At 60.3% G+C, this 21,917-nt stretch overlaps 3 protein-coding genes across 8 annotated transcripts; 2 read left to right on the top strand and 1 right to left on the bottom strand.

Annotated features, from left to right (window-relative positions):
- The first annotated feature begins 1,112 nt into the window (after positions 1-1,112).
- Positions 1,113-7,728, top strand: RAD9A (RAD9 checkpoint clamp component A). 3 transcript variants are annotated; one of them, XM_082342924.1, is made up of 11 exons: positions 1,113-1,288; positions 1,374-1,444; positions 1,895-2,023; positions 2,464-2,578; positions 2,666-2,765; positions 5,033-5,139; positions 5,230-5,339; positions 5,429-5,493; positions 5,585-5,722; positions 6,488-6,695; positions 6,784-7,728. In XM_082342924.1, the coding sequence occupies exons 1-11, from the start codon at positions 1,255-1,257 to the stop codon at positions 6,877-6,879; spliced, it is 1,173 nt and encodes a 390-aa protein (XP_082199050.1). In that variant the 5' UTR covers positions 1,113-1,254; the 3' UTR covers positions 6,880-7,728. The 3 variants fall into 3 exon arrangements, with proteins under 3 accessions (XP_082199050.1, XP_082199048.1, XP_082199049.1); XM_082342922.1 differs by having other exon boundaries at positions 5,033-5,339; XM_082342923.1 differs by lacking the exons at positions 1,113-1,288; positions 1,374-1,444 and having other exon boundaries at positions 1,451-2,023.
- PPP1CA (protein phosphatase 1 catalytic subunit alpha) lies at positions 7,507-10,862 on the bottom strand. Its single transcript, XM_082342916.1, has 7 exons — positions 10,704-10,862; positions 10,043-10,174; positions 9,661-9,891; positions 8,918-9,022; positions 8,250-8,473; positions 8,033-8,167; positions 7,507-7,953 (listed from the first exon to the last, which is right to left on the bottom strand). Exons 1-7 carry the CDS (start codon positions 10,756-10,758, stop codon positions 7,843-7,845), a joined length of 993 nt encoding a protein of 330 aa, XP_082199042.1. The 5' UTR covers positions 10,759-10,862; the 3' UTR covers positions 7,507-7,842.
- A 216-nt stretch (positions 10,863-11,078) lies between these two features.
- On the top strand, positions 11,079-21,023 carry TBC1D10C (TBC1 domain family member 10C). Of its 4 annotated transcripts, none has more exons than XM_082342904.1 (10): positions 11,079-11,869; positions 12,102-12,280; positions 13,029-13,128; positions 13,354-13,461; positions 13,549-13,655; positions 13,863-13,973; positions 14,523-14,730; positions 14,856-15,045; positions 16,608-16,762; positions 17,062-21,023. In XM_082342904.1, exons 2-10 carry the CDS (start codon positions 12,129-12,131, stop codon positions 17,407-17,409), a joined length of 1,479 nt encoding a protein of 492 aa, XP_082199030.1. In that variant the 5' UTR covers positions 11,079-11,869; positions 12,102-12,128; the 3' UTR covers positions 17,410-21,023. The 4 variants fall into 4 exon arrangements, with proteins under 4 accessions (XP_082199030.1, XP_082199031.1, XP_082199029.1 ...); XM_082342905.1 differs by having other exon boundaries at positions 13,859-13,973; positions 14,665-14,730; XM_082342903.1 differs by having other exon boundaries at positions 13,549-13,702; positions 13,859-13,973.
- Positions 21,024-21,917: the final 894 nt, after the last annotated feature.

Raw genomic sequence — 21,917 nt, 5'->3', positions numbered from 1 at the left:
TACTGACCTAAATGTCTGGGTAGAGGTGGTACCATTTACACGGACCCCCCCTAAAAGGCAAGAATAACCTCCCCCAGTGCTCCTGAGGTAGCAGAGCTGAGGGCAAGGAGAGGAAGAAACAAAGTGGGGTCCAGAACTGCAGGCCAGGAGCAGGAGGGCAAGGGGCCCACAGACAAACACGGCCTCCTCACTGGGGACAGTACCAGAGGGGCAAGTCCAGATGGGCACTAAAGGAACGCAGTGGTGCCCAGGGCCCTTCAAAACACACTGGGTGCTGCAGGGAACTAGAGGTCAGGGAGCCCCTCCAGGACTTCCCTTCCAGTTCACGCAGCGGAGGACTGAGGCCCAGGACTAGGGGAAGACCTGCCCGCCGATGAAGCCCCTCCTTTGGCACAGTCCCTTGGTCGTTTTTCAAAGGGCCACATACGCATGCGTCTACCCTCAGAAAACGTTTCCAGCGCTTCCCGTTAGTGACCCTCATCATTTGGCAGCGCTCACCCCTCCTCTCAGACTCACTTCCCTCCCAACGGGGGCAAAGCCCCATGCACCGCTGAGTCTTTACTCTCGCCTTCCCCTGCCAGCCACACCCTTCTACCCCTTTCTGTCCGGAGAATCTTCTCTTCTTCGGGATCAACGCAGGATCCTCGAAGCCAGAGCGAACAGCCACTTCCCACCCCGGGATCCTGCTGCAACGTGCTTTAATTTCTTTTTAGAGCCGGTGGTTGCTGCTTCCGTGCGTGTCCCCGGCTCGGATTGGGTGCGACGGTCTGCCTTCGACCCCGTACCCCCGACAGACGCCCAGAAAATCCGTTCTAAATTAGTGACCCAGGCGGGCTCGCCCGCACATCTCCGGATTCGCTCCCCCACACCCTTTGAGCGCATTGCGTTCGGGCGCGCAGCCGCGGTGGGCCCCGCTGACAGGCCCGGCTCACCCGGGGCGCTGAAGGGCCGAGGGAGGCCCTGGACCCCACGAAGAGACAAGCCGGAAAGGCGCCCGGCGCTCCCGAATCACGTGACCGGCCCCCCCGGGGCACGGACTCTGTCACGTGACGGCGTAGCCGGCGAGCGTTTTTCTCACGTGACGGAGGTGCAGGCGTGTGGCCCAATGAGGAGGCGGGGGCGGGGCTTCCGGGGGCGGTGCGCGGGAAGAGAACCCAGGGCATCCGCGGCGGCAGGGGAGACCCGGAGGGGAGCAGCGATCTGGGGTCCAGGCCGGGGCCCGCCGCCTGTCACAGCCCGGCCGCGGGGAGCAGCATGAAGTGTCTGGTCACGGGCAGCAACGTGAAGGGTGAGTTGGGGCCAGACGGCGGCTGGGGGCACGTGGGACGGCCCAAGGCGCCAGCAAACCAGTGTTTCTCCTCTCCTCCCCGCAGTGCTCGGCAAGGCCGTCCACTCTCTGTCCCGTATCGGGGACGAACTCTACCTGGAGCCCCTGGAAGACGGGGTGAGGAGCCACGGTATTGGAGGGGGTGTGAGATTCCCACAGGGAGCCCTAACCTGGGCTCGAGTCTCGCCCCCATCAGATAGGATGCCGGTGGGCAGATTTGTCTGCTGAGTTAGTTTCCTCCCCTGTTGCTGGGACGTCACCTTGAGCCCTGTCATCTTCCCAGACCAGTGTGTGAATTGAGAGCATTTGCCCTCCCTGAAGTGCCCGGGGGCGGGTGGGGTCGGCGCTGAAGGCTGTGTAGGGCCCTTGCTGCAGGAGCGGTGCTGAGGGGCCCTCCGGGAAGGCTTCATGGAGAAGATACCCGCTGACTGGAAGGAGAGGGAGGGATTCAGCAGACGATGGTGGAAGTGGAGGACATTAGGGCAAGTGTGTGAGCAAAAGCCGGCCAGAGGGCTGGGCCTGACATTGCTGGTGACTGCATCCCTCTCCCTGCTTTTCCTGGCCCAGCTCTCCCTCCGGACCGTGAACTCCTCCCGCTCAGCCTATGCCTGCTTCCTCTTTGCCCCGCTCTTCTTCCAGCAGTACCAGGCGGCCACCCCTGGTCAGGACCCGCTGCGCTGTAAGATCCTGATGAAGGTGAGGCTCCTCCCTCAGCAGTGGCAGTGCACTCCCCCAGGAACCGCTACCACAGTGCGTTTGCTCTGAGGCACACAGTAGGTGCCAGCTGGGGAGAGAAATGTATGCAGGAGCAATCCAGTGCAAAATGCAGCGCAGGGGCATAGTACGGACATCCACAGGGAGTGATGGGAGATGTGGAGAGGCTAATTGATTCTGCCAGGGACCTGCAGAGAGTGGTGACATTCAGGTTGGTCCTTGAAAGGTAAGCAGGTCTTTCAAGGCATTCCAGACAAGGGGAACAGCATGAACGAAGGCCTGGAAGGGTGTAAATGTCTGTGTGTGGGGGAAGTCCTTTCCCGGTGTGACAGTGCTGAGCCCGTGGTGGGCCAGAGCCTAAGGGGACGTGAGAGCTGGCTGGTGGGGGCGCAGGCCTGGGCTGATGTGTTTCCATCGCCTAGTCGTTCCTCTCAGTCTTCCGCTCGCTGGCGATGCTGGAGAAGACCGTGGAGAAATGCTGCATCTCCCTGAATGGCAGGAGCAGCCGCCTGGTAGTTCAGCTGTACTGCAAATACGGTGAGTGAGCAGCTGGCTGGCCAGGTCGTCCTTGCGGTGTGGGGTGGAGGTTGGCGAGGCCCACTGAGACCCTGTCTGCCCATCCAGGGGTGAGGAAGACTCACAACCTGTCCTTCCAGGACTGCGAGTCCCTGCAGGCTGTCTTCGACCCAGCCGTGTGCCCCCACGTGCTCCGTGCCCCAGCAAGGTGAGCACGCTCCCTGGTTGCAAGCTGAGGCCTAGGTTTCTCTCTTCCTTCTTTGGGCCTCAACGGTCAGTTTAAGAAGGCACCGCCTCCATTTGCCCTACAGGGTTTCTGTAGACCTCAAGGAGTTCATCCAACCTGGCTTGCTTTCAGGTCCTTGCCTGGCTCTTTAAGGGCAGAGGCTGGAGTGAGGAGGGGCTGGGTGCTCCCTTGTTCCATGTTCCTCACTGTCTTCTGGAGTCTGTATTCTCTACTTCAAAGGTCTGACTTGGTTTTCTGACCACTCAGACCCATTCTGACTCCTCTGTCAGAGAACAGGTCTCTGGCCTGCCCTCGAGTCTTCTCTGGCCTGAACACCTTTGAAGGTCCCTTAATTTTTGTGGCTCAGGGACTCATGATCCTTCTCTGGCTTCGTCATCCTTCTGGGATGATCCCCATTCAAGGGCAGCCTCTCTTCCTACCTGGCTGGGCTCTAGCCTTGAGGGGTCCCAGCAGGAGGCCAAGGAAGGAGGCTAGGCGGGGAAGTCATGGTCCAGGAGGGCTGCCTGAATAAGCAGCTGTAGAGATGGAGCTGTTTTGGGGAATCAGAGGGGCTGTGCAGGGCCCAGGAGACTCCAGCAGATGCAAAGGTCCCTGGTGAAGACCAGAGCAGAGAGGAGTGGCTCCCCTCCCACTCGCCCACACGCTGGGTGCCACTTGCATCCAAGTAACCCAAGGTCTTGTGTTTCTTTTCTTTTTGTAGCCGCAGGACATGGTAACTTCAAGGTCCCTTTGGGTCCTGACTTTCTGTTTTTCTGAGTTCTGTTGAAACAGCACTGCCCAGGATCCCTTTGGGTAGAGAAAGAGGGAATCAATCTGTGGTCTGTATTTTGAAGATTTTTCTTTCTCTTTCTTCTTTGAAAAGAGCAGTTGTGTTGAGATCTATCCTGATGGGGCTTTTTCCGTAAACCTACATCATTGGAAAAACAGTCAGACTTCTTTTATCTTAGGTATTGGCCTATCCCAGCGATCTGCACTGTTCTAGGGTGTGATGGCTTAGGAGTGAATATGATTTGAACCTAGTACATTTTTAGAGGGTGTCAAATTCAGGACCAGGCAGATCCACCTCCTGACCCTAAACATGGTCCTAAAGTAAATTGCTTGAGGAAATTGGATCCCAGAGATTACAGGTGGGGAATTCTGACGTGTGTCCATATTCCATTGGAGATCAAAGAAGCCCAACTAAGAGAATTGGGGGCTGACTCACATGACAGCTTATTTCTGAAAGGGCTATTTTATCTTGAAGATTATGAGTTTGGAGGAACTGAGGTGATTGGCAGTGGAAAGAATCAGAACATGTGAAATTCCTTAAAAGTTTATTGACTTAAATAGTTTTGTCTCTGTTACACATAATACAAAAAAAAAAAAACCTTTAAAAAAAAAGCAATTGTTTCTCTTTTTTTTAATTTATTTTATTTATTTATTTATTTTTGGCTGCGTTGGGTCTTCGCTGCTGCGCGCGGGCTCTCTAGTTGCAGTGAGTGGAGGCTACTCTTCGTTGCAGTGTGTGGGCTTCTCATTGCGGCGGCTTCTCTTGTTGCGGAGCATGGGCTGTAGGCGCACGGGCTTCAGTAGTTGTGGCTCGTGGCCTCTAGAGCGCAGGCTCAGTAGTTGTGGCTCATGGGCTTAGTAGCTCCGCGGCATGTGGGATCTTCCCAGACCAGGGCTCGAACCCATGTCCCCCGCATTGGCAGGCGGATTCTTAACCACTGCGCCACCAGGGAAGCCCCCGTTTCTCTTTTTCTTATGGACAATTTTAAATTCATATAAAAGCAGACGCCAGTTCCTGTCCCAAGTGTTTTGAGGCAAATTCCAGATGTTATTTCACCTGTAACTGTTTATCGGCGTGTGTCTTTACTAGACAAGGATCTGAGGGCTCTCTCTGAAGGCCGCATTTATGCAGACAGTGTGGGGATGGTCTCCCACCCGTGGGTGGCCAGGTGGCGCCTGCCCGGTTTGGTTCAGCGCAAACAGCCCGTGCTTCCTGCTGTCTTCTGCGGGCTCTGCTCTTGTCTGCCCCGTCTCTTGCAAGCGGACTTCTCCTCCCACGACAGCCTGGGAGCCTTGGACGGGGCAGGGACCATGTCCCGCTCCTGTCCTCCCTGGGGGCATGCTAGGCCTGGCCTGGTTCCGTTTGGACATTGGTGTGTGTCACCGTCCCGCCTCAGGTCCTGAGAGCGAAGCCACTGGGTGGGGCTGAGTCTTGGGGTGATGCTGTGCCCTCCTCACAGGGTCCTGGGGGAGGCTGTTCTGCCCTTCCCCCCTGCGCTGGCCGAAGTGACGCTGGGGATTGGCCGTGGCCACAGGGTCATCCTGCGTAGCTACCAGGAGGAGGCAGGTGAGGGAGCCAGACATGGCCTGGGGCAGGGGGCAGAGATGGGCTGGGATGGGGCAGGGCCCAGGTTTCCTCCTGTTGCTGTCCCCACAGACAGCACCGTCAAAGCCATGGTGACCGAGATGAGCATCGGGGGGGAGGATTTCCAGCAGCTGCAGGCCCAAGAAGGGGTGGCCATCACTTTCTGCCTCAAGGAATTCCGGGTGAGGTTGCCCCCCACGCGCTCACCGCCCGTCTACCCGCTCCTCCCTGCCCCGCCCGGGGCCTCACTGCTCTGCCTCTCCCTCCCCAGGGGCTCCTGAGCTTCGCTGACTCAGCGAACTTGTCTCTCAGCATTTACTTCGATGGCCCGGGCAGGTAATTCCCAGCCTCAGGACAGGGAGGGGAGGGCTCTGGGATGCCAGGAGCCAAAGGGCCTTGACCTTGCCTGGACCCGTCACCTGCCCAGGCCAGCCATCTTTGCCATCAAGGACTCTCTGCTAGACGGCCACTTTGTCCTGGCCACGCTCTCAGAGCCGGACCCGCACCCCCAGGACCTACGTGGCCCGGAGCTCCAGCGGCCAGCGCCTCAGCTTCAGGCTCACAGGTAAGAGCGCTGCCCACCCACTCCTCCCCCTCCCCACCTCTGTGCACCCTGGGGAGCCTGCTGCTTCCAGCGTCTGCGCCTCCCCCTCCCCCCACTTCCTGTTGGGCCCCAGCCCCTGCAGTGCTCACAGCGTCCAGCCCTGCAGGCTCAACCTTACCGGGCAGCTGTACTCAGAGACTCCCCCCACCCAGGGAAGTGTCCCCAGGGTCGGGCTGGCTTCCTTCTCTGGCTGAGGCCTCCCCTCCAAGCCTCCTCCCAGGCCAGAGGAGGGAAAGGGCTGCCGGGAAGCCGGGGGCTGCCTGGGACTGGGGAAGCCGGCGGCTGAAAGGGCAGGTGGGTTGGGGAGGTTGGGCCCAGTGTAGTTTAAGCAGAGGAAGTTTGGCCTGGCCCTCCGCCCAGCATGTCCCTGGGCCCCAGTGTTCTCCAGTTCCTGTCCCCTGGGAAGGTGCGGGCTTGGGCCCCACGTGGCCCAGCTTACAGGACTTGCTGCTCCCCTCCCCCAGCTGAGCTAAACTGGCCCCCAAGATGCCTCCCTCAGGCCTCTACCTCAACTCTGATGAAAGGATTCCAGGTCCACCCCCTCCAGGAAGCAGCCACTTAACCCCAGGCATCCTCTCCCCTCCCACCAAATCAGGAAGTAATAAAACCAAGAGGTCACCAACGGTCACAGGGCTTTTGCAGCCCCCCGCTGAGCCCTCCAAGGTGGGGCCCTGCCTCTGTTCCCTCTTCTCTCCCTGTCCTTGCTAACACCGTCTCTGCTTACAGCACACCCCAGCTGGACGACTTTGCCCTTGACGACATTGACTCGTACATGATCGCCATGGAAACCACCGTGGGCAGTGAGGGCTCACGGACACTGCCCTCCACCTCCCTTTCACCTGGCCTCCAGCCCCCCTGTAGCCCCGGCTCCCACTCAGAGGAGGACGATGACACCGAGCCCAGCACCGTGCCTGGGACTCCCCCACCCAAGAAGGTAGGGGCTGGCTGGAGACGGAGGCAGGGATGGGAGGCGGAGGGAGCAGCCTCCAGAGCTCACTCGGCTTCCTCTGTTTTCTCGCCAGTTCCGCTCGCTGTTCTTTGGCTCCATCCTGGCCCCTGCACACTCTCCCCAGGGCCCCAGCCCCGTGCTGGCTGAAGACAGTGAGGGGGAAGGCTGAGCCGAGAAGTCCTTGGAGGACTGGACCAGAGGAAGCCCCAGCCTCCCCATCTCCCAGCGCCAACCAGGGGCGGGGCCAGCTCTCCTCCAGGGTGGGTGGTAGAGGTGGGCTGTGCTGGAGCTCAGCTGGCTGGTCCTGCCGCCTCCCCCAGGCCCTGCTCGGCTATGTGTGACTGGCCCGGGTCCTGTCGTCTCCCTTCAGCCCCCAGTCCGTCATGTCTGTTCCCAGTGTTGGTGCTGCGCTGCCACCTGCTGGGAGGTCCCTCACCTCTTAATCCCACTGTGTGGCCAGGGTCGGGGGCCTGCCTTCTCTAAGCCCACCTCCCTAAGGAAAAACCACGGTGGGGCTGCTGGCCCCTACTGATTCACCTTCTCTGCCAATCAGGACCTGTCCCTCCCTCAAATCCTGGGCACACCTCGGGGATCCCCTGTGGCCGGTACACACAGTTTTGCTTGCTTTTCCAAAACTCTCTGGCCCTGGCTTGGAAATTCCAAGGGCCCCTGTGACCTGAGCATGTGGCTGGTGTTTCCCTGGCTGGGGCCCCATGCCCAGCAAGCCTCCCAAGTGGCCCTAGGCGGAAGGGTCGCCAGGCACGGCATTTGGGACAAGGGAGACAGACGCCATGGCGAGAATCCAGCTTTGACCTTTATTCGAGAGACCAGATGGGTCGCCCCAGGATCCGGCTGCCAGCCCTGAGGCCAAGCAAGGCTGGAGACCCACATTCTGGCCCTGCTCTGCCCTGAGCTGCAGCCTCAGCCCCAGGATCCTGCCTGCAGCCACTGCAGGTGCAGGTGGAAGGAGCCCTGGGGGTTTGGACGCTGCTATTGATTCATAAAAAAAAGAAAAATACACCAAGGCTCCGTGTTGCCTGTGACAGGCGGCCCTAGGGGGCCAGCACGAACCCTCACAGCACGTGATTTCTGTACAATCCACCATCTGGGGCAGAGGGCGGGCACACGGAGGCTATTTCTTGGCTTTGGCGGAGTTGCGGGGTGGGGTGATGGGCCGGCCTCCAGGGTTCAGGCCGCTGAACTGCCCATATTTCCCCTTGTTCTTGTCGGCGGGCTTGAGAATCTAAAAGAGGCAAGCTGGTCAGGCTCATGGGGCTGAGCCATGGGCCCCCCGCCCCTTCCGTCCCCATCTCCAACCCCACCTGGAAGGAGCACATGAGCGTCTCGTCCACGCTCATCATGGCGCCTGCGTTGTCAAACTCGCCACAGTAGTTAGGAGCTGAGAAGAGTGTCACCAGCTGCCGCTTGGCAAAGAACTCATAGCCATCTTCTACCACCTGGACGGGGGTGGGGGCAGTTAGTCCAGCAGGTGTTGCTGCCCGTCCCCCGCTGCCACCCAGACCAGAGCTGCCAGCCCACCTGGTGTGCCCGGCAGATGAGATCCAGGTCGTGCTTGTGCAGGAACTTGGCCACGACCTCAGCTCCGAAGGTAAAGGAGACGCCACGGTCATTCTCGCCCCAGCCCTGCACGTCCTTGTCAGGGTCAGACCACAGCAGGTCACACAGCAGGCCCTGGTCTGGCACGTCTGTGGGCCGCATGATACGCCGGATCTGCTCCATGGACTGTAGGTCCGGGGACAGGCCTGGGGGGCACCGGGGGCAGGTCACTTCCTCAAGCCTCAAAACAAGGGCCCTCCCTCCTCCAGGAAGCCTTTGCCAATCAGCCTCTGTTCCCCCAACCCTCCGCCCTCTCCTGGATTCCTGGGAGCCTAGACAGGCGGAGCTCATCGCCTTCTGCCTCTTCAAGTCCCTGTCCCTTCAAGGAGCACAGCGCTCCCTGGAGAAAGACAAGCAAACTCCACGCAAGAAGCCGAGGCCACGACATGACAGTGAGTGCAGCCTAACGCTGGGGTGCGGGGGGACTTTGTGGAAGAAGTGACATCCAAACCGGGACTTCAGGGAGAGGTGTTCCAGGTGGCTGAGAACGTGTCCTCCAGCTAACACTTCTGTCCCAAATGCCCCAGGGATGTGGCCAGGCTCGTCCTGCCCAAGCATTCCCTTGCCATGCGGCCCAGAGCCGCCCTCACCCCCGTGACAGCAGAAGATCTTTTCATCCACAATGGCAGCAATAGGCAGGCAGTTGAAGCAATCGGTGAAGGTTTTCCATAGTTTGATGTTGTAGCGTCTCTTGCCTGCCCAGAGGAAGGAGAGGGCTCACGAGAAGGCCTGTCTGCCCCACCCTCAGTGTGGGTCTCTGGGCCTTCCAGGGCACATTGTGTGTTGTTCAGACACAGCTGGGAGAAGAGAATGGAAGGCAAGAAGGGAACCCCCACCCCGCCCCGCCAACCCTCACCCCACTGCCTCGCAGGAGGAATTCTAAAGCAGCCGAGTCCACAGGAACCCCAGAGTTCCAGTTCTGGAACAACCTCAGGGTTGGCACCCATGCCCCTGCACATGAGCAGAGCCAGGCCAAGACCGGGTTTGGTCTCTCTCAGCTTCTGGCCAACAGAGCCCAGTCCAGACAGGCATCCTAAGTGCTTAAGTAACGGATGCACTGGAGGGGAGTGCCGGCAGGCAAGGCCCTGCATTAGAATGCTGGCAGCCCTTCAGTCAGCAGCCATTCACCACGTCCCTCCTGAGCACCAGGACCCATGCCAGGAGGGCAGGGAGGAGAGACGTGAACTGGCCCGGCCCTGCCTTCACGGAGCTCAGTCTAGCAGGTGTTCGTCAGACACTGCTACCCCAGCCACCAGGTCAACACGAGGGTCGCACTGAATGGCCGGGAGAGCCCTTCAGGACCCGCTCAGCCCCAGATGCTCATCCCACTCACACTCATCGTAGAAGCCGTAGATGCGGTTGATGCTGGCACACTCGTGGTTCCCACGGAGCAGGAAGAAGTTCTCGGGGTACTTGATCTTATAGGCCAGCAGCAAGCAGATGGTCTCCAAAGACTGCTTGCCCCTGTCCACGTAGTCCCCCAGAAACAGGTAGTTGCTCTCTGGAGGGAAGCCGCCGTACTCGAACAGCCGCAGAAGGTCGTAGTACTGGCCATGGATGTCGCCTGTGACCCAGAGAACCAGGTCAGCACTAGGTGCAGTCTAAACTTGAACCCAGGGCCAGGGTTGGGCTCAAGGGAGGAGAGATCCAGGGACTTTGGCTGGTGAGGGGGTACCCACTTTCAGGAAGCAAAGGGGCCTGGGCAGGGGGCTCACCGCAGATCTTGAGGGGTGCCTCCAGCTCCAGAAGAATGGGCTGGCTCAGGAAAATCTCCCGGGATTTGAGGCACAGACCACGGATCTCGTTCTCTGTCAGCTGTACATTCTTTCCAGGCCGCGAGCCCTGCACTGGGAGTGGAATGAGGCATCAGGACCCTCAGGCAAGAAGAGGGTGGGTGACATGGGTGGCCCCATAGGCACTTCTGGGGGGGCGCCTGGGCCTCCCGGGCCCCGCCTTGCCCAGGGGCAGCTGCTGCTGCTGAGCCTCCTGGGACCCCCGCCTCAAGCCTCAAGGGACGAGACCCCCAGCGACCCTCAAGACACTCGAGAGGGGACTGCTGTGCGCGGAGGCCTGCCAAAACCTCAGAACACGGGACCCCTTGCTTGGGGGGGGCTAGGCTTCTCGGATTTCTCTCTCACCCCAAGAGCCCTGGCCAACCCGTGCGCCCCCCGCCCTGCTCTGGCAAGGGGAGCAACCCCAGACCTCCCAGGCGCGCCGCGATTGGGAAGGGGGGGCACCTGCGGCCACGGGACCTCGCGGCCCGTCCCCGCCCAGTCTAAGCTGGCCCTGGGAGGGGCAAGTCCACCCGCGCGCCACTTCCGGGCCGGGCAGGGGACCAGGGCGCGGCCGGCGCCCACCTCCCCTGCCCCGGCCAACCTTCCAGCAGGCGCCCGATGATAGAGTCCAGGTTGAGCTTCTCGCTGTCGGACATGGCGGCGCCGCCGCTCTGGCCCCAGCAGCTCCGGGCCCGCTCCTGCCTCCCGCCCTCCCGCTGCCTCCTTCCGGCCTCGCGCTCCTTCCGCCCGCCCCGGCTCGCCGCCCCGCCTCCTAGGCCGCCCGCCCCGCCTCCTAGGCCGCCCGCCCCGCCCCTCCCCGCCCCTCCCCGCCCCGCCCGCTCCCCCAGCGCTCTAGCGCCTCCGCCGGACGCCAGGCGCAGGGGTCGCGGCAGCCCGGGAGGCGGGGCCTCGGTCAGGGGGCGGGACTTGGACTGACTCGTGTGTCTGGGGCGGAGCCTGCTCGGTGGGCGGGGCTTCATGGGGTGAGGTCAAGCCTAGCTCCGCCCTTGAGGAGTTACCCTCCGCTGTAAGGAGAAGGTGCGGTCGGAAGTACTGCGGAAGTTGTTTTTCTCTTTCAAGGGCTGAGCAGTCCTTCCCACTTCTGTCCTGGTCGGGAAGGTGGTGTGACCTCATTGGTTACTCATTGGGTCTCCCCAAACAGTTAAGATTAAGCCCTTGAAGTGCAGGAAAGGAAACTGAGGCTCAGAGATAGTAAGAGCCTCAAATTCACAGAGGACCTCTACCTCCTGAGTCTGGGGCCCTCGGGCGACTGGCTAGGTAGATCCAGACACCTGTTGCTGAACTCCGAGCTCATTTTGGTCCACACTGCCTGTGGTGCATGCTAAATTATTATTTTTTGTAATGTCTCATCCTTGCCTTTTGAGTAGCATAGTAATGCTACATTGTGTGCATGTTGAAAGTATTACTTTGTAAAGAGCAAACACTAAATACACCATGATACTCCTTGGACCCTGAATCGAGTGTTTTACGTGCCAGTGACCTCAAATCTGGAGGCAGCCTGCCCTCTCTACCTCTGGCAGGCCCTGGCCGCATCACACCCAGCACAGGAACCCAAGCCTGCACCCACCCAGCCCACCGGGATGGTGGGAGGAGCCCATGGCCCAGGGCCACTGGGGCAGGCCGGAAGAGCCCGGGACAGGAAGGGGTAACTACCCACCCCCACGCACTTAGGAGGGGCCCCCCGGCTGGTTGCCGAAGCTGTGGCTGAGGAGGAAGTGAGAGGAGGAGGTGAGGTGCAGCAAGGAGGTAAGCTGGGCTGCAGGGGATAGGGGCCTGGCCTTTCTGCCACTTCTGGGCCCATGCTCCACCCCCACCCCACAAGAGAAGAGGGGACAGAAGGGGCTTGGAGAGATACCCTGAAATCTGCTCCCTCTGACCACGCAGTCAGGTCCTGGGGCTGGGGCCTGGCTGGATAGGAGCCCAGGCCCCAGGCTGGCTAGGAGCTGCCTCTCATATTGGCTTTCCCCACATCCTGCAGCCTGTGGCATCAGGGGTCTGCAGCACTATGGCCCAGGCCCTGGGGGAGGACCTGGTGCAGCCTGGTGAGCTGCAGGATGACTCCAGCTCTTTGGGGTCTGACTCAGAGCTGAGTGGGCCCGGCCCATATCGCCAGGCTGACCGCTATGGCTTCATTGGAGGCAGCTCAGCAGAGCCAGGGTAAGTAGGGAAGGGATGGGGTGGGGCGGTGGGGTGCTGGGAATAAGGGTGGGAGCTGAGGGCTGAATTCTAGAGTGAGGTCCAACCTCGAGGGTCCTGGGAGGGTCTGGGGACTCAGCCAGTATCATCCTTTCTCAGGTTCCAGATGAAATTCTAAGGTTAGCAGGGCTGTGGGGGGTGGTCCCTGTATGTCTCTTCTACTCCCAGTCTCTGAGGGTTTCCACCCACCTCTGGGGCCAAACATTCTGCCCCTTTTAATCTGGCCCAGGAATCCCAGATCCAGATCACAGAACCCACACTTCTTCCCCCACCAATCCTCTCCATTCCCAATGCACAGACAGGAAGACAAGTCCAGAGACAGATAGGAAGGTCACACAGCAGATCAGAGACAGAATCAGACTCAAACTCACAACTCCTGGCTTCTAGTCCAGGACTCTGTCTACCCAGCTTCCCTGATGACTTGTCTGTGTCCCTATCCTGGGGGACAATCAACAAGCCCCTCCCTCAACACACACCTACACACCCCCTTCAGTCTCTCCTGCTTCCACCCACATCGGAGCCACATCCTTTCCTGTCCCCATGACAACCACTGGCAACTCCTGGGTGACAGGTCACCACCCCGCCCCAGAGACTCCCAGAGATCTCCAGGGCCAGGAGTTAGGCTCACCCAGGTAGCATGAAGGGTGGCGGACGCGGGCTCTGGGTAACAGCTGCCCAGCGCCTGGATGCCTGTGCCATGTGTCCCCAGGCCAGGTCACCCTCCTGCAGACCTTATCCGCCAGCGGGAGATGAAGTGGGTGGAGATGACCTCACACTGGGAGAAAACCATGTCTCGGCGGTACAAGAAGGTGAGGGGGAGAGTGGTCCCACCCAGGCCTCCGTGGCTCAGCCCCCTTTGCCTCGGCCCATGCCCTGGCAAAATTCACCCCTCCCGTGTCCCAGTACCTCCTGCCTTTTCTCCCTGCTTCCCAAAGTGGCTCTTGCCTGATGACAGGTTGTGCTTGGGGCCTGCCGACAGGAGCAGGGGAAGCTGGCGTGGCTGGCCTAACGGGGTCCCTTGGCCTCACCCACAGGTAAAGATGCAGTGCCGGAAAGGCATCCCCTCGGCCCTGCGGGCCCGGTGCTGGCCCCTGTTGTGCGGGGCCCATGTGTGTCAGAAGAACAGCCGTGGCACTTATCAGGTGAGGGAACTGGCAGGGGTCCCACCTCCCCTCCCCTGGCCCTTCACCACTCTGGGCCTTCACATCCACCTTTTTGTCCACACACAGGAACTGGCTGAGGCCCCTGGGGACCCACAGTGGATGGAGACCATCGGCAGGGACCTGCACCGCCAGTTCCCTCTCCATGAGATGTTTGTGTCACCCCAGGGTCACGGGTATGAGGCCAGTGATGCCCAGGGACCCCCAGCCCCACAACCCCCAGGTGCTTTGGCCTAGTGCCGCCCCGCCCCGGCTTTATATCTTTGCATCTCAGAGGACCCATCAAGGCCCTCGGGGGGCTGAGGCCTGGGCAAGGGCCGCCAGAGGGTGGGGAAGGGATGCCCGGAGGACCGGCCCCTAATGGGGTCTTCTGGCACAGGCAGCAGGGGCTCCTCCAGGTACTCAAGGCCTACACCCTGTATCGGCCGGAACAGGGCTACTGCCAGGCCCAGGGCCCTGTGGCTGCCGTGCTGCTCATGTATCTGCCCCCAGAGGTGAGTGCCCTCAACCCTGCTACGGGGACCCAAGACCCTGACCCCTAACCCCAGTGATCCATGACCCCCAATGCTGGTGACCTAGGGACCTAGTAATCCTGTGCCCTGGACCCATGACCCCTCCATCCCCAGGAACTCTGGCCTCAGGGACCTGGGATCCTTGACTCCTACCCAAACTTGTCCTAGTGAGTGACCCAGGGCCTCATGACCACCAACCTCAGCGACCTTCAAACCCAACGACCTTGACTGCAGGAACATGGAACCCTGAGCCCTGACCTTTGCCCTAATGATCTAGGAGTCTGGATGTTATTACCTTGACCTCATGACTTCTGATTCTGAACCCTGTGACCATGATCCCTGACCCCAGTGACCCCAAGAACCCAAGACTTGAACTTTGGGACCCTCCCTAGCCTTGACCAGTGAGCCCCTACCCTGTGACCCTCAAATTCAACCCCCTGAGCCCTGTGACTTCCAACTCCCTACACCCCTTGGTAGGCTTCTATCTGGGCAACGGGAAGCTTTTTGGTAAGACCTGCCCCTCCCCACCAGCCCCAGCACTGAGTCCAGGCTCCTGGCTCCAGAGTCACCCCAGATGGTGTCCGAACCCTCCCCTGCGCCCCTTTCCCCCGCCCTGCGGTCCCCTCCGTGGTGCCCTCTGCGGTGGGCACTCAAGGCCTGTGCCCGCCCCCAGGAGGCCTTCTGGTGCCTGGTACAGATCTGCGAGCTTTACCTCCCTGGCTACTACGGGCCCCATATGGTGAGAGGCTGGGATGGGGCCAGAGGGCACAGGGGGAGGGGCTGGGTGGGGGGGTGGGGAGGGGCCTGGGGACTGGGTGGGGACCTGGGGACCGGGCGTGGAGGTGCTGATGGACGTGGCCACAGGAGGCTGTACGGCTGGACGCCGAGGTGTTCACGGCCCTGCTGCGGCGGCTGCTCCCGCGTGTGCACAAGCACCTGCAGCAGGTGGGCGTCGGGCCCCTGCTCTACCTGCCCGAGTGGTTCCTGTGCCTCTTCGCCCGCTCCTTGCCCTTCCCCACGGTGCTGCGTGTCTGGGACGCTTTCCTTAGCGAGGGTGAGTGGGTGGCTGGCCAGGTGGGCAGGGGCAGGCGTGGGAACTGGGGCCGGGAGCCTCGGGTGCCTGGTGTGCAGAGGGGATGAGGGTGCCAGCTCTGCTCTGCCCCACCGCCACTGCCAGTCCTGGCCTGGGGTCTGGGTGCTGCGGTGTGCTGAGGGTGACAGCGCCCTGTGGCTCTGGGGAAACGGCCCAGCCCTTGGCCACGGATCACCAATGCAATGAATGATAGCCCTCACCCCCAGCAGTGAGACCACCACAGGGAGGGCACCATCTCCTTGGGGGAGGGCTGGAGTCGGGGGGCGCTTCCGCAAGGTAGATAGGGCAGGAGCTGCAGAGATCACAGCAGTGAGACAGCTCAGGGACTGGGCACAGTGGGGGCATGGCCGATGGAGCCCCACGGCCCCTTGGTGAGCGCTCTCGGAGGCCAGCGCTGCCCTGGAAGCCAGGGCCACTTGAATGAGTGAGACCTACATTCTGGTGGAAGCCAGGGCCACTTGAGTGAGTGAGACCTACATTCTGGTGGAGGTGGGGATGGGAGGTGACGGTACCAAATTAACAAGATATTTATAGATTGTCATAAGTTCTGTGAAGAAAATAAAACAAAGGATGTGCCAAAGTGTAGGGGGGCGGCAGGAGGAGAGTGCCGTTTAAAGGTGCTCGCGGCTGCTCTGTGGAAGAGGCAAACTTGCACGGCCAGTGTGGAGGCGGAGAGGCCAGGTTACAGACGACTGACTTGGGGGTGCGGACGTGGGAGAGGTGCCAGGCCAAGAGCGGGGTGGTTGGACCAAAAAAATGGTGGAAATCAATCAGTACCTCTATTGAGCACCTGCTGTATGCCCAGTTGGCTTCAGGCTGGCTTAGAGCTCTGGCCACGGGTGTCCAAGTCGCCATCTACATGTCCTCCCCTGCAGACTCAGACCTCGAGGGCGGGGCAGGGCACGGTCCCCCGTTAGGGTGGCTGAGCTACCCTTGCTCTCTGCCTCAGGCTCACTTTCATAACGGTGACGCCGTTAGTAGTCGCTGCTGTCCCTTTACAAGTCACAGTTGTCACCAGACCTCACTGGTCCCCTGACTGCTGTTCTCAGCAGACCCGAGGCTACCAGGAAGGAATTCTGAGGCTCCAGGAACAGACCCAAGGTCACACCCATGTGCGTGTGTGCGTGTTTATGTGCATGTGTGTCCTATGCTCTTGGCTTAGAGGTGAGGAGTTCTGGCTAGAATCTTTCTAGAACCAGAAGGTCACAGGTCTGAGCTGGAAAGGCCTTCACGTCACCACCCAGCCCTTCCTTGGAGGGACGAGGAACTGAGGTCCAGAATGAGAAGGCTTGGCGTGAGGCGTTCAGTAGCCCCTGGCTCCTGGCAGGCTGCTCTGCCCAGAAGTGTCCGTGGCCACTGAGACATGCTGGCCAGTGCTCTCAGATTGCCACCCTGCTCTCAGTCATTGGCTCCCGGCAGCAGAGCTGCAGGAGGGTGGAAGGAGTCTGGCTGAGGGCAGGTTCAGGTGTAGACTGAGGAAGCCCAGGGCTGGCCCCCCAACTGAGTGAGCCCCCGGCCTGCAGGTGTGAAGGTGCTGTTCCGTGTGGGGCTGACACTGGTACGCCTGGCACTGGGCACCACTGAGCAGCGCCTGGCCTGCCCGGGGCTCCTGGAGACACTCGGCGCCCTTCGAGCCATCCCACCCACCCAGCTGCAGGAGGAGGCCTTCATGCCCCAGGTGGGTGCCCCTTGCCCGCCCTCTGCAATGGCCCAGCCCCCCTGCACAGTTGCGGAAACTGAGTCCCAGAGGGGGAAGTCAGAGTAAGAACCGGGGCTCAGTTCTTGTCCTCTGAGCAGCAGAGAATGTGGAAACCCCAGGCCCCAAGTGGCTTTCTGTGGCTCCTTTAGTCTCTTTGTCTGTCAGCCCCTCAGCCCTCAGCCACTTCCTGCGGCTGTGTCCTGCCCGCCCCGCAGGGATCTCATCGCTTCCTGCCCTCCCCCAGGCCAGGCAGATTCAGTATCAACTGCTCCCCATAGGTGCACAGCGTGGCCCTGTCCGAACAGGACTTGCAGCGGGAGATCAAGACCCAGCTGGCCCAGCTGCCTGCGTCGGCATCTGGGCCACCCCCGAGGCCGCAGGCCCGTCTGCCTGGGGCCCAAGCCATCTTTGAGGCCCAGCAGCTGGCAGGAATCCGGGGAGCCACCAGGCCCGAGGTGCCCCGCATCGTGGTGCAGCCCCCAGAGGAGCCCAGGCCTCCACGGCGCAAGCCCCAGACCCGAGGCAAGACTTTCCATGGGCTGCTGACTCGGTCCAGGGCCCCCCGTATCGAGAGCCCCGCCAGGTCCCATCGAGGCTCCACCTCCTCTCTGGACACCCGATTCTGAAGGTCCCACTTCTGAGGGTACCAGAGACTCAGGGTCCCCCAACCCCAACTGCCTGAACGGTGGATGCCAGCCTCAAAGTAGGCACCGCACTTTACAGCCGGGATGGATGCCTCAGCTTTCCCGTGGACTGTGTGAGGCTTGAGGATGAAGGAAGGTCAGAGAGTGAGGTTTTGGGGACCCAGGCCCATCATCCGCCCATGGAGCTGCCCTGGTGCCTGGGCCCCTGCAAGCATCAAGCTGGCGCTGAAGGAGGGTGAGGTTAGGGGCACGGGCTGGGCTTAGGGGACCCCAAGGCTCCTGGGGAGGCCTGGAATAAAGTCTGAGCAGAAGCCCGTATGCAGTCAGATGGAATGCCTTCCAGCCTCAACCCTGGACCAGCTGCTCCTTCCCCTCCGGCCCTCACTCCCCTCACAGCCCCGCCCCTCCTAGTCCAGCCCTGGCTCCTCAGGGCACACTGAGGCTGCCCATTGGCTGCTGGAAGGTGTTTACCAGCAACAGGAGCCAATGGTAAGCTGCAGTGCCCAGCCTCTTGGGGTCAGGTAAGGCCTCTGTACCTGGGGGAAGAGGGCTCCCCAAGTGGATGCTGGGCCCAGAAGTGGGACTCTATCCCCTCTTCTGCTCCCTCTCCCTGCTGGTTCAGGATCCCCCCCAGGGGTGTGGGCACTCTAAGCCAAGTCCGCCCCCGACCCATGGTCCTGGTCCTGTCCTCAGAGAGAGCCAGCTGAGAACAAAGGCCTAGTGTGCCTGGACAAAGGAGAAAGGGCCCGCCAGCCCTTGCCCCCTGCCTAAGCCCCAGCCGCACCCCCTGGGGACTGCCACCGTGGAAACCCCTCCCACACTTGCTAATTGCCCCCGTGGGTGCCTGAGGTGCCTGGGACAGGAGCCATCGCCAGGACAACGGGGCTGGTTCTGACGTAGGCTTATGTTCCCGCAGGGCCCATTCCCGGTGGTGCCCTACCTCCCTGCTTCCTTGGGTGCCCTCCCCTGAAGGGGGGAGGGGGAGGGGGGTACCCAGAGAAAGTGTCTGCAGTCCCGCTTAAATGGTGGAGTGGTTTTTTTTGGCCACGCTGCGCATCTTAGTTCCCTGACCAGGGATCCAACCCGAGCCCCCTGCAGTGGAAGCGCGGAGTCTTAACCACTGGACCGCCAGGGAAGTCGCAGTGGTGGAGTGTTTGATCCATGCTTCTCAGTGGCCGAGCTGCAGTGTTGGCACCCTCAGATCCAGTGACAGGGCCACGGCTGCAGGAACACGCTCCCTCCGCCTGTACTCTTGTGGCGCTGACTGTGTGACTGGCCAGGCCCTGGGTCCTGGGCAGACCATCCCACCCCCTGAAGGAGGGACTCACAGAGGTCCAGACCCAGAGCTGAAGTTTACCTGGGGGGGAAACTAAGGCTCAGGAGGGGAGGCAACCGGGCCAAAGCTTTGCTGCCCAGGGCAGACCCAAGGTTCACCACTACCCCCGCATCAACAGCCATGAACCTGACACCCACCTCCGTCTGCCATCCTGGGGCTGCTCTCTCTCCTGCTCCCACCCACTCCCCCAGTCTCGCCCCAGCCTGGGTTCTGAGTGTGGGCCAGGGGCTGGGCTCCTGTGAGTTAAAGAGAGCTTCCTGAGCCCTCCCTCCCCCCTCCCCACTCCACTAGGGTACTTGGAGCTTAATAATAACACAGCCCCCTGCAGCTCACAGACCCCTTTCTCAGACCCCCACACCCTCTCTCTGCAGGTGGCACTGAGAGCCTCTTTAGAGAAGGGGGAGATGGGCAGGTTGAGCACCCAGCCCAGGATCACAGTGGGGGCAGAGCCAGCTAGACCTCGCCTTAGGCTTAGGGCGGGTGTCTCATGGACTCTCGGCTGCGAGCAGGTAGGTGGGGGGTGCGCTCAGCTCTTCTGCTGGGAAGGTAGAGGAGCAGGAAAGCAGCAGCCTTGGCACCAGGGCTGCTGAGTCTGGAGGAGAGGCCACGTGGTAGGCGTTCCCCCTGGATATAGACCCTGGGGCAGGTGGTCTCCGGCACGGGCCTCTCGAGCTGGGGCTGAGTCACTGCCTTGTCTACTGTGGGAAGCATTTTCTGGGCAGTCCTTCTGCAGGTCCCGTTATCAACCATCCATCTGGGAAGCCTGAGCCAAGGGGTCAGACCAAAAGAGGACCAGCTCCCTCCTTGTCGGAACGCTTTTTTACACACGCTGTTCCCACAGGGCTGCGCTAGCCCCCGATGGCTCCTGTGCACTAGTTGGGAAAAGATGCCCCTCCCCCAGGTACATGCATCCCTTGCAGGACAGAAGGGACGTGACCACTCAGCAGGGTACCTTTGTGCAGTGAGCAACCTGCACAACCACACTCAGTGAACCTAGCAGCCCCAGCTCCCTACAAACCTGCCTGGAAAGGGCCTCAGAGAAGGCAAGGCACGCATCTGAGAGTACTCAGCCTGTGGGGACCAAAGCTGGGATGGCACCCAGCGATGTCCATCGGCCTGGGTCAGCCCAGGGGACAGGAGTGGGGAGCAAGCAAAGAAGTGGAAGGGCAAATGGACCCCCGTGTGGGGGACCATGGTCTCCATCTCGACTGCCACCCCCTCCCATAAGTCCCCCCATCCCCACACTGTCCGGAGGCCAGGCTTGGACTCCCTGCAAAGTCCCTGCATGGGAAAGGCCTTCTCACTGTCTCTGAGCCTCAGTCTCCTCCTACAGATAATAGGGTAATAACAGCTCCCACCCTAGTCCCAAGACCACTCTACCTGTCTCATTTCTATGATGGTTATTGTTTAGTCAAGCTGGGCAGTCACCCAGGGATTGCCTCTCGTCACCCCACGCCTACCTGGCTCAGCTCAGCCTCAGGTGACCTCCAGGCTCTCCTGGCACAAACAGAGCAAGACTGCCCTGCCAGCCTGCTTGCCCCAAGTCCCAGGGCCCTGGGCTGAGCTGCAGTTGCCCAACCCTGATTTCCCTCCCTGCATCCACAAGGCAAATGCCATCACAGCCGGTGCCCAGCCAGGGCAGTCTGGGAGTGGGCACAGAACCACACTGCTCTGTGTGCATGTATGCACACACTCTGGCAGAGGGAAGACCCCAGCCCTGCCTCTCACCAGCCGTGTGACCTTGGGCAAATCGCATCACCTCTCTGAGCCTCCATTGCCTCATCTGCAAAAGGCAGAGACTCATAACTGCTACCCAACAGGGTTAAGTGAGATATGGCACATAAAGCCCTCTGTACAGTGCCTGGGACAAGTCAAAAAACGTTTGCTGGCACTGCTACCTTCTGCCAGGTGCCCCCTGTCCAGCCAAGCCTGGGCTAAAGTATGCAGTATAATCCCCATTTGAGGATGAGAAAACTGAGTCCACAGATGCTACACTGCTTGTGTTAAAAACAAGACAGCAGGGACTTCCCTGGAGGTCCAGTGGGTAAGACTCTGCACTCCCAATGCAGGGGCCCGGGTTCAATCCCTGGTTGGGGAAATAGATTCCGAATGCATGCCGCAACTAAAGATCCTGCATGCCACAACTAAGGTCCAGTGCAGCCAACATAAATAAATAAATAAATAAATAAATAAATAAATAAATAAATAAATAAATAAATAATTTTAAAAAGAGTTTAAAAAAAAAAAAAGCAAAAAACAAGACAGCAGGCCCAAGGTGGAGTCACTTATGCTAAGCCCCATGTCACCAAACCGGGATAACTTGATTACAGTTTCAGCTCTCCTGGAAATTGTATCTTAAACTTTCAGTCAATCAGGGATTGCCTGACCAGCACTAGCGAGTTCATCTGCCTGATAGACCCCTGCTGTTGCCTAAAAGAAAGTGATCTTGCAATAACCAACCCACTTTTTTGCCTAAGTATAACTTCTTTGTGTCTGCTCCCTTCTGCCTATAAAAGTCTTGCATTTTACACAACTTCTTGTAGCTCCTTTCTGTCTGCTAGACGGGATGCTGCCAGATTCATGAACTGCTGGATAAAGCCGATAAGATCTTTAAAATTTACTCTGTTGGATTTTGGTTTTTAATATTTGTTAAGTGTCAGATCTCATGCTCTTTGGTGACATCCATGCCCCAACCCTGCTCCCTCCCGTGGATCTCCCTGGAGCTCAGGCTACCCCCTCAGCAAGAGGATGGATCTTGGGTGGCCGCACCTCATTCCAGGAGCCTGAGCTGGCCACAGGGAGGAGTGGAGTGTGGATCTGGTGCTGGGGAGCCCAGAGCAGCCCTGGAAAGCTGTGTGGGGAATGTGGGCTGGGCTGGGGGGCCCCAGGTAAGTCACTTCTCATCTCTGAGTCCCTCCACTGGTAGACAGGGTGGTTCCTCACAGGCTGCTCTGTGTACGGTTGTAGAAAGGGGCCAAAGCAGCCACCTTTGCCTCCACAAGTGCTGCGGGGCCGTCAGTACCCTCCCCCAGCCCAGGAGGCTCTAGGGAACAGTCGGGGGTGGGGGGGTGTCTCTGGAGAGAGGGTCTGAGTTTGCGGGGGTGAGGTGGGAGAATTGCAACAATAGCCTACGTGTGCTGGGCTCAGGATGCTG

The sequence above is a fragment of the Balaenoptera borealis genome (genome assembly GCF_965194805.1).
Source record: "Balaenoptera borealis genome assembly, chromosome: 11".
NCBI lineage: Eukaryota > Metazoa > Chordata > Mammalia > Artiodactyla > Balaenopteridae > Balaenoptera > Balaenoptera borealis.
The sequence above is the reverse complement of the archived record's forward strand: the minus strand, read 5'-3'. Positions and strand labels throughout refer to the sequence as shown.